This window comes from Cynocephalus volans, chromosome 15 (genome assembly GCF_027409185.1).
Source record: "Cynocephalus volans isolate mCynVol1 chromosome 15, mCynVol1.pri, whole genome shotgun sequence".
Classification (NCBI taxonomy): Eukaryota; Metazoa; Chordata; class Mammalia; order Dermoptera; family Cynocephalidae; genus Cynocephalus; species Cynocephalus volans.
This window is the reverse complement of record NC_084474.1, coordinates 94,837,109-94,847,766: the sequence shown is the minus strand read 5'-3', so window position 1 is coordinate 94,847,766 and position 10,658 is coordinate 94,837,109. Positions and strand designations below refer to the sequence as shown.

The 10,658-nt window shown below is 60.0% G+C and overlaps 1 protein-coding gene across 1 annotated transcript in view; it reads left to right on the top strand.

Moving 5' to 3' along the window:
- The first annotated feature begins 3,369 nt into the window (after positions 1-3,369).
- Positions 3,370-10,658, top strand: part of LOC134363734 (maestro heat-like repeat family member 5) — a 29,433-nt gene continuing 22,144 nt past the window's right edge. The window contains exons 1-11 of the mRNA XM_063079284.1: positions 3,370-3,454; positions 5,329-5,477; positions 5,545-5,702; positions 6,410-6,560; positions 7,124-7,240; positions 7,447-7,566; positions 8,220-8,369; positions 8,500-8,646; positions 9,189-9,368; positions 9,490-9,566; positions 10,259-10,394. Coding sequence (XP_062935354.1) covers positions 3,370-3,454; positions 5,329-5,477; positions 5,545-5,702; positions 6,410-6,560; positions 7,124-7,240; positions 7,447-7,566; positions 8,220-8,369; positions 8,500-8,646; positions 9,189-9,368; positions 9,490-9,566; positions 10,259-10,394 — 1,470 coding nt within the window. The remainder of the gene's footprint in view (positions 3,455-5,328; positions 5,478-5,544; positions 5,703-6,409; positions 6,561-7,123; positions 7,241-7,446; positions 7,567-8,219; positions 8,370-8,499; positions 8,647-9,188; positions 9,369-9,489; positions 9,567-10,258; positions 10,395-10,658) is intronic.

Below are 10,658 nucleotides of genomic sequence, written 5' to 3'. Positions count from 1 at the left end.
CCAGCTCGCGTTGGCTGCCTTACCCGTTTCTTATCTCTTCAAAAAATCCTCATGTCAGTTTTGGTTTTAAATAAGCTTTTTTTTTTTTTTTTTCTGTCTGATAAGGGTAGTTCATACTCATTGTAGACACATTGAAAATTTCTGAAAAAGATTCAGAGAAAAAAAAAGCATCTGGAATCTCAGCCCCGGAGATGCTCTCATTTTAAACTAGAGTCACATGACCTCTCCATTCCACCTGGACCAGGGCAGTCCCATGTCCACGTCATTAAGCACCGTAACTGCTGCCCGTCTTCCTCTGTTTGAACGCATGTGGCTGTTGTAAACCTGCAGAGAATCCTTGAGTAAGTGCATTTTTAGGTATTTCTATTTTTTTCCATAGATGCAATTCAAGGAAGTGGGGTTCTTGGCTAGATAGTCTGTGCTCCTGGGTGAGGGGCCTTTAGTGGGTGTCTGGCTCCACCTTGGGACATTTCTGCTGCTGGCAGGTGGAGAACAGATCTTTTTTATGTGTGGTACCTTGATTAGTCTGGAGGTCATTTCTGAGTTGCCTTTTAGCATATGAGTCCATCTCCATCCACCTAAGCCATACACATGGCCTGCTGAGGACAGGCTGGAGCCTCCTCCTCACCCCTGGGACCTCACAGCCATAAGGGACCCACAGGGACAACCCCAGAAAAGGGGCTACTGGGTGCATAAGGGGGCAGGGGAGTCCTGGAAAAGTCAACGTGAAGCAGCCCATGCTGGGACTCAGTGTGGAGTGAAGGAAGGTCCTGCAGGACACAGTCTCTGGACGGTGGCCAGCAAGGGCTGCAGGCAGAACAGAGAGGCCAGCTCAGGCTGGGGGTGGGAGGGGGCAGGGGCTGGCGTATGGTCCCAGAGGGGACGGGGACCCTGAGGGTCTGGGGCAGATGAAAATGACTTGGCTCATCACACAGGGGCTTGAGGACCAGAGTGGGCCCCGGCCTCCCCACCCAGCCAACAGCAGATGCCACCAACACAGCCAAGCACCCACGTGGACCCAGGACTGGTGGTGGGTGGGGTGCAAAAAGACCAACAAGACAGACTCTGGTGGGACCTGAGGAGCTCGCAGTCCGTGTTTGTTCACTCCTTTACTCCTTCATTCATTCACTCATGCATTCATTCACTCATTTGTGCATTCATTCATTCACTCATTCACTCGTTCTCTCACTCGCTTGCTCACTTACTTGCTGGCCCTCACTGCATTCCTGCATCACTCACACCTTCATCTGCATTCGGTCATTCCCGGCTGCACACTGAGTGCCCACGTGGCCCGGCATTCTGCTGGGTGTGGGGTGGACAGGGCAAGGCCGAGGAGGAGCGGCTCCCACAGTCAGAGAATCAGCGGAGGGGGTGTGCGGAAGGCCTGGAGCGTGGTGGGAGGCGCCGCAGGCAGCAGCCTGTGCTGGGGGAAGAGGAGGGGAAGAGGAGGAGGCCAGGGTGACTGGAGCCAGGGGGATGGGAGGTGCCACTGCCTGGGTCAATCCCAAGAGCACTGAAAACCAAGGCCCTGCAGGGTCAGCACTCGTGCCGCGCTCAGTCCCATGACAGGGAGGAGAGTTAGTAGGGCGTGGACGTCAGGAGACGAGGGAGAGGGGAGGGCAGCAGTGGGGTGGGGAGTAATTAGGAAAGTTGGCCAGGCCCGGAGGGGTCGAGGCCGTCCCAGGGCCCTGGCGAGGCTGGCCAGGAGGGCCAGGTGCTTAGGAGCCTGAGGGAGGTGTGCCCAAGTGCCAGTGTGGGTCTGTGGCCGGCCTCCAGGTCCAGCTGTTCAGAGAGAACTGTGGGCCTCCAGGTGGCCGCCGAGCCCCCATTGGCAGCTTTGGGTGACCTAGAAGCTTGTTAGAAATGCAGATTCTGGCCCCCTAAGACCCAATAACCAGAAGATGCATTTTAAAAGGTCCCCAGGAGACCCCCTAATGCCTCTAAGCTTGGTCTGAGTGTTGGTGTGGCCACGGGGGGAGTGGACGGTCCAGAGGGGCTTGGCGCTGAGGAGAGGACGATGCAGAGCCAGGCCCCGAGGATGCCAGGGGGAAGGGCGGGTGGGGGAGGCAGGAGGCCCCAGAGTTGCCACCCACCATGCGACGTTGGTGAGGGGGGACGGCAGGCCAGGCTCCTCAGAGCATGCAGTCCATCACCTGGGGACAGGCACAGACCCCATGGGCTTTTGAGAATTGGACCCCCAGGGCCCTCAGATGCCAGCCTCAGCTGAGTAGGGTCCTCTTCCCTCCTTCCCTAGTCCATAGAGACCCCTCCTGTGCTGCGGTGAGTGACGGCGGTGACGGGCCTGGTAAGGTCTGGGGTGAGTGACAGCGGTGAGGGGCCTGGTAAGGTCTGGGGTGAGTGACAGCGGTGAGGGGCCTGGTAAGGTCTGGGGTTGAGTGACAGCGGTGAGGGGCCTGGTAAGGTCTAGGGTGAGTGACAGCGGTGAGGGGCCTGGTAAGGTCTGGGGTTGAGTGACAGTGGTGAGGGACCTGGTAAGGTTTGAGGTGACTGAGAGTGGTGAGGGGCCTGGTAAGGTCTGGGGTGACTGACAGCGGTGAGGAGCCTGGTAAGGTCTGGGGTGAGTGACAGCGGTGAGGGGCCTGGTAAGGTTTGGGGTGAGTGACAGCGGTGAGGGGCCTGGTAAGGTCTGGGGTGAGTGACAGTGGTGAGGGGCCTGGTAAGGTCTGGGGTGAGTGACAGCGGTGAGGGGCCTGGTAAGGGTTGGCGTTGAGTGATAGCGGTGAGGGGCCTGGTAAGGTCTGGGGTGAGTGACAGCGGTGAGGGGCCTGGTAAGGTTTGGGGTGAGTGACAGCGGTGAGGGGCCTGGTAAGGTCTGGGGTGAGTGACAGTGGTGAGGGGCCTGGTAAGGTCTGGGGTGAGTGACAGCGGTGAGGGGCCTGGTAAGGGTTGGCGTTGAGTGATAGCGGTGAGGGGCCTGGTAAGGTCTGGGGTGAGTGACAGCGGTGAGGGGCCTGGTAAGGTCTGGGGTGAGTGACAGTGGTGACGAGCCTGGTAAGGGTTGGCGTTGAGTGATAGCGGTGAGGGGCCTGGTAAGGTTTGGGGTGACTGACAGTGGTGAGGGACCTGGTAAGGTCTGAGGTGAGTGACAGTGGTGAGGGACCTGGTAAGGTCTGAGGTGAGTGACAGTGGTGAGGGGCCTGGTAAGGTTTGGGGTGACTGACAGTGGTGAGGGGCCTGGTAAGGTTTGGGGTGACTGAGGGATGAGGCCTGGTAGGGGTTGGGGTGCCTGGAGGCGGGGTCTGTGTGGTTTGTGGTGACTGGGGTGGGGCCTGCATGGTTTGGCTCTGGTTTGGCAGCTGTGGCTGAGCTGCCCTCCTGTCCCTGTCCCAGGACCCGTCTCCTTCCATGATGGCAGCACCCCACAGTGGCTTCCACCTCCCCCTCAGGAGGTCCAACAGCCTGTCGTGCAGGGAGGAGCGAGAGCTGGAGCTTGGTGAGTGAGGGGTGGGGGTGCCCGGGCCTCGGAGCGGCAGACGGAGCAGGCCTCTGCCCCGGGCCCTGGCTGTGAGTGCTGTGGGTGCAGAGGCTGTGGGTGCCCTGCTGCGTCAGGCAGAGGCCTCCGAAAGGGATGCCGCGCAGCGCAGGGGACGAAGTCCACTCAGACGGTGGCCTTCTGGGTTCTGTGGTCTCTCCTCTGACAGTGGTATGGGGAAGTGGGCAGAGAGAAACTCCCAGAAGCGCTTCAGTGACCCACCGTGGACCAGAGGCGAGGCTGGCTGTGGACGCCTCCTGTCTCTGCCCCCCTTGCCTACCCCATCCTCACCCCCTCAGCACTCTGGCCTAACAGAGGACAGCTGAAAGGGGGGACCAGCCACCCCTTTGCCCAGGAAGAAAGTGGTTCCAGAGCGGCCCAGGGAGCAGGCGAGGCAGTCTGGGCACTGCCTGCCACCAGGCTGCACAGGGAGCCTCGTGCCTGCCCTCTCTGTCATCTGTCCTCGGCGGCTCCATCCCCTGTGAGGGAGGCGGGCGGGGGTGGAGTCACTGGTAACTCAGAAGTGGAGCCAGCCTAGACCTAGGTGCACTTGGGGCTTAGGGGAAGGCCACACAGATCTGCCCCAGGACATTATAAACACAAACGTTTGCACTGACTTGTGGCCAAGGGCCGGTAGGAGGGAGGTGACCAGCAAGGACCCTGAGATCTGCCAGCAATGCTGGCACCTGCTCCTACAGACAGCAGCCGATGACGGGGACCGCACTGCACTCACCCGGAAACTTACTCTATTTCTATTTCCAGTAGGATACTGGTTTTGCAGGCTTAATTTTTTTTTCCTGATTATAGAAATGTTGATTTTCTTTGCAAAAGTGTCAGACAATGGAAATCCACACTCATGGTTGTCATAAAGCTTCCAGACCCTATCTGCTTCTGAGAAAGAAATCCTCCTCTCTGTGCGGTTCCAAACGTGCTGTTTTGCTTCTGTGCTGAGGCTTGCTGGGTGACCCCACCCCAGGGGCGTCATCACGTCCTCCTTCACCCTTTCACCTCCGTGTCACCGGTAGATGAGCAGTCACCGCGCAATCGTGCTCTAATCTGGGTTTCTCTTTATTGGCGATGTGGGCGGCTTTTCATTTAGTTATTGGCCCTGGGCTGTCTTGCTCCTGGGGCCGCCCCTGCCTCCCAGGCTGTGTCTGAGCCTGGGGGGGACCTTGCACTGACTGCGAACCCCTTATTGTAGAGGCGGCAACATTTTCTCAGCTTATTCCATGTGGTGGATTGTTTGAGCCCCAGAAATTGTCTGCGTCGCTAAGTCTAGAAGTATTTCCCTTTAGCTTCTCTCTCTGATGCTTAGAAAGCCCTTCTGCAGCCCAGGATCACAGATACCGAAACCCGCAAGCTCCCCTGCAAGGTTACGGCTTCGGTTCTGAAACGTGTGCACCGCAACTGTCTGCTCTTTGTTTGGTGCAGGGAGTTGGGTCGGGATCTGGGTTGATTTTTTGTTCCAAGTGATTGGCAGTCACTTTGGCCGCATCATCCAATTCACCTTTTCCTGGTTGGTCTGAGGTTTTGAGTCCTGGTTGCAGGACGTGTCCGTGCATCCCGGGCTGGCTCTGAGGCCGGTCCTGGCCCACCTGGCTACGAGCTGACCCTGCCCTGAGCTGGTCTGCGCCCCTCTCTCGGCCTCAGTGAGGCAAGTGTCCCCTGCATCTTGTGCATCCAGCCCCCCCACTACTTCACACCCCTTTTTTCCTGCTGGTGGAAGGTGGGGACAAGGAGAAGCAGGTGCCAGGGGTCCTGGGTGGCAGGGTCCAGGAGGCCAGGGGCTGGCGGGTGGGGTGGGCGCTGCCTCTCTGCTTCCTGGTCCTCCACAGACTACCCGGACGTGGGGCTCCTGGGCGTGTGCTGGGGCGGGCGTCCCCCCTGGGAGGAGAGGCTTGTCGGCAGGATCAGGGCCATGCTGACCATGCAGCAGAGCATGGTGCTGGAGGCCATCTGCCACTGCCTGGATGAGCATGACCAGGTAGGCCTGGGGACACTCCCAAGCCTGACTGCCATCACTACCACCAAACACCCCGTGGTCCCCACAGGCCTTTGTAGTCCCTGAAGCCCCCGGAACTCTGCTGGAGGGTGCCAGAAGGTGTGACGGGGTCAGGGCCTACCCTGCTGCTGCCCACAAGCACCGGAGCAGGCGGAAGCACAGACAGCCTGAGGCCTGGGTGCTGGCCCACCTCTGTGCCCACTCGGGGTAGGAGAGGGTGGCTGACGCACTCGTGAGGCCGCCCTAGCTCAGGCGTCTGGGCACAGGACCGAGCTCCTCCTGGGTGTGCCAAGTGCTCCAGCTCTGCCAGGGAAGCCCCTGTCCTCTGAGCTGTGCTCCCTGACCTGCGTGAAGCCCTGGGCCTGCTCCAGCTTTTGTCTCCAGCTTCCTTGCACCCCCTCCTCCACCTCTTGAAGCTGCAGCCCACCCCCTACCCCTGTCACCCTGAGTGACAGTCTTTGGGGGGCTGGGGGCTGACAGAGACACCTCAGTGGAGGACCTGTGTTTCGGGAAAGGCTGACCAAGCATGCACTTCTCTGGGCATCAGGGACCAAGAGCCTGGGCTGATGCCAGACGTACTGTCTGGAGGGTGCCATCCAGCCAGAAGGAACAGACTGTACAAAGGCCCTGGGCCAGCACAATGGCAGCACACTAGGGTGGGGCTCCCCAGGAGATGGGGTTGCGGCCATGATAAGGGGTCCAGCCTCTGTCCTAAGGGTCAGAGTCTATCTGGGGTCTGCAGCAGAGGAGGGCACGGGCAGAAACCCACTTAAGAATGAGCCTTGGCTGATGGTGGGCTTTACCCCACCTCCTTCCTTCTCCGTTTTGGGAGTGGGTGGTCTTGTTCTCTGCCCACCCATGGGTCCCAGCAGGGCCCACTTTGTCCTATCCACTCTGGGCTGTGTCCCCCCCAGGTGGGGTGGGCAAGGACTGGAGATCTGTGCCCTGAGCATTGCGCTCTGCCCACAGCCCACCAGGAGGGAGCAGGAACTGAACATCGAGGACACCAACATCCAGAAGATTCTGGCTTTCTTGAACCTGGACCCCCAGACGACTTTGGATAAGGTCAGCACTTGGGTGGGGGAGACCCCCTAGGAAGGTGGACTGAGGCAGATCAAGGAGCTTCTCAGGCCCCTCCCCTCTCCCAGTGACTGACATGACCCAAGCCCCACACACATGGAAAATGCTGGAAAGGTGTGAGGGCTTCCTCCTGTGCTAACGTGCAGTGCCATAAGGTGCACAGAGGAGCAGGGAGCTGTTTGTGCCACCGACAGATGAGGCCCCCACAGCAGGGGCTCTGCCTGGGGACTCTGAGCACACCGGGCCCCCGGAGCAGGCAGGGTGCACAGTGGTGCTCAGGGTAGGGCCCGTGTGCGTGGCGACCCACTGGAGCAAGGTGGGGCCCAGTCCTCGGGGCTGAGCCCTGCAGTGGCACCCCAGACCCTAGAATCGGGCAGTGGTCTGGACACAGGGTCTGGGCACCACCCTGCAAGAGCCTCTAGGTTTGGAGCCCACTCTCTGGGGGCAGCCTGCAGGGACCAGCAGGGACCAGGCAGCCATGGGGCGGGGCCTAGCACAGAGACAAGCCCGCGCAGCTTCTCTGTCCCCCACTCTGCATCTCGCCCTAGACCTTTCTCTTCCACTTGTATGGGCTGATCCTCCGGGAGTGCACCCACAAGGAGCTGGTGAGGAGGCACCTGGCTTGCCTGCTGGAGTTGTCCCACCAGACTGCGGGCCAGCGGCAGGTGGGTGGGACCTCTGCCGGTGTGGCTCCCGCGGCCCTGCAGCATTTCACTGGGTGCTGACTGGCAGTGACTGTCAAGACCTGCCACTGCATCCTGGCCCTACCTTGGCAGACAGGAGCCCCCCTGGGAGGAGCGGGCCCCTTGGAAGGGCTGGGACATCTGCACCGCCTCTTCAGGATGGGCTCACTGGGTCCTCCGGACTGCAGGGCATGGCACTTGCTGTGGGCGTGGCGGCCACCGCGCACCTGGAGGTGGTGTGGACAGTGCTGGAGCGCCTGGGCCATACCAGGTTCCTGAGGTTGGCCCTCCCTTCCCCAGATAACCAGGTAGAGAGGCCTGGCCACTGGCTGATGCAGAGGAGAATGGCATGGGGCAGGGAGGGTCCAGGTGCCCCAACCCCTTACAGCCTGGAGAATGTCACTTGTGTCTCTGAGCCTTGGTTTGCTCATTTGTGAGATGGGGGCCTCCTGCACCACCCACTGCTCTGCTGAGAGGCTGGCATGTGGGACTCAGCCTGGATGAAGGCGATCCTTCTCTGTGCTTGCCACATGTGTCCTGTCCCTGGGGCCCCATGAGCCACCATTAGGATCTGGGGCCGTGGGGCCTTCCCTGACCTCAGGTGGTATGTGTGGCCTGAGCCTGTTTGCTCACCTGCATACCTACCGGAGGGGGGTTTGCGTTGAGCGGCTGCACGTTCCAGGCCAGTCCCTTCCCTGGGAGCCTCCCTGAGAAGAACAGACCAGCAAGAGATACCCAAAGGAGGAGGCGCTACCTGGGAAGGCAAGGGGGCTTCCTAGAGGAGGGGGCTGGCACCAGTTCTGGGCACACGGCCCTGCGTGGAGTGTGGACACACTAGCCTCCATCCTGAACCTGTGCAGAGGGCTCGAAGCTTTCTCCTGGGGCAGGAGGCAGGGTGGGTGCCAGGGACAGGCCGGGAGCTCAGCGGCCCCCTGCAGGCCCAGCTCCCGCCCACCCACAGCTACTGGAGCCCAACCTGCACTGGAAATGGGTCAGCAGCACCTGCCTGCTGTGCTACGGGCAGATGGCCTTGCAGGCCAGGGAGCGGATCCTGCCCTGGGTGGACAGCATTGTCGCCAGGATGGTGTACTATTTCTCCTGCAGCAGCCAGGTGAGCCCCACCACAGCCACCGCCCCACCTCAGACAGGAGGAGGGCAGATGGTCTGCACCCTCAAGAGCAGCTCAGGCAATGGGCCCTTGGTGGGTGCCCCTCCAGCACTTTACTGGGGTCTGCTCCCAGACCCCGGGTCGCTCTTCATCACCCACCACTCACGGTCTGGCCACCCTGGCTGTGGGTGGCGGCAGGACGGGGCTTGACCAGCCCAGGGCTGTGAGGCCAGGGAAGGGAGGTGGTTGCCCTCCCCGCACAGCCCTGGGCCTCAGGCAGGTGGGTGCCCTTCACGCCCCTCCGAAGGCGGCAGCTCCAGTGCTGCAGACCCAAGTGTCACACAGGGAGCGAACAGAGAGCAGACATGCTGTGACTGCCTATTCCACCTGTGCTGCCTGGGCAGGGGGCGGGGTGTGTGTGTGTGTGTGTGTGTGTGTGTGTGTGTTGTATGCACGTTGTATGTGCTGTCTATGCTATATTTACGATGTTGTATATATGTATGTGGGTGTTGCGAGTGTTATGTGTGGTGTATGTTGTGTGTGCTGTGTGTATTTTGTGTGGATATAGATGTGCTGTGTGTGCGTGAGGGTGTGATCTGGGTGTGTGGTATTCTCTGTGTATGTTGTATATATGACAATGTGTGCATGACAATGTGTGCTCTGTGTGTGTGTGTGGATGCTGCGTGGGTGTGGTGCACGTGTGTGTGGATGTTGTGTGTATGGGTGTGCCGTGTGGATGCCACATGGGTGTGGTGCACATGTGTGTGTGCATGCCTGCATGCTGTTTACACCCTGGGTAGGCTGTGTGCTGGGGCTATGCAGCAGGACCTCAGGGAACGCTTCGCTGACCTTGCCCCGGCACCCACGTGTGCTCGGCAGGATGACATCCTAGACACGAGCTTCTTGTCGGCGGCCGTGATGCTCACGAAGGCCCTCGGGCGGGAGGACGGTGCCCAGAACTACAAGTTCACTCAGATTCCCGAGCTCATCGGGTGTCTCCTGGTGAGAGGCCCCCAGAGGCCCTGCCCAGCAGTGCTTGCAGGGACGGCTAGGGTGGGTGGGGGCTGAACAGGCCAGGCTGGATGCCAGACCCTGCCACACCAGCCCCTCATCTGCCCCCCAGTGCCTCCTGCAGAAGGAGCCCAACGTCCTGGCCACCCTCCGCCGGCAGAAGATCATACTGGTCATTGAGGGACTGAGGTAATGCCCCTCAGGTCCAGGGACAAGGATAGCCCAGGCCATCGGAGGATGGAGTGGGGGTCAGCGTGTGAGCGGAGGCAAGCGGGTGGGGCCATCAGACTTGCTTTGTTCTGCGTCCAGGATAGGTTGGCACAGACTGAGCCCTGACCCAGGTTACTCATTGAGCCCTGAACCTGGCCACATGCTGAACCTTGATCCTGGTCACATGCTGAGCCTTGATCCTGGTCACATGCTGAGCCCTGATCCTGGTCACATGCTGAGCTTTGATCCTGGTCACATGCTGAGCCCTGATCCTGGTCACATGCTGAGCCCTAATCATGCCTTGGCCTTGTCACCCCTTGAGTCCTGACCCTGGCTCACCAGCTGACCTCTGATCCCATTCACAGCCCTGAATATGACCCCAGAATAATCCTAAGTATTCTCACAAACGATGTCAATGAACCCAAGAGAACTAAGTGAACGTGTCGGGATGGCTCAGTGCAGCGTCTGTCTCCAACAGGCCCCTCCCAGTCCATATAGGTCCATTTTTCCCAATAGCACCCTCCAATCTGAGTCTGAAACCTGTCCCAGACTACTTCCACATTTTGAATTGTGCCAGCCTCTCCCCACTGGGAACCCATTCAGCCAGGCCTTTTTTACCCAGGACTGTGGGCTGTGCAAAAAGTCTAGAATCGTTTCTGTGTCCCTTCTAGCAATTTGCGGCCCCATTTCACACCCATGGTCAAGTCCAGGATCCTGCAGACCTGCCTGAGGAGCTTGTACACACTCCCACCCATGGAGACATTGAAGAGCAGCTTACCCCCCGTGGAGCCAGCCCTGGATGTCATGGTGATGTCTGTCCTGGGGCCATCTTCCCCGTCCTTCCAGGTGTTGGGTGCTAGCCCACTCGAGTCCTTGCCACGTATGGGGGCTGAGGGACAAGAGGAAAGAGCTCTGTTCCCAGCGTGGGTTCCACCCGGGCTTTGCCATGGCCTGTGGTCTTTGGGTTCTGCTCCCCTAAACTGGGGCTCTGGTCTGCATGCCACCCTCAGTGTTCTGTGAGGTTCAGGTGAGATGCAGGGTCAGGAGGCCCTGACAAGACGTGCCCTGCCC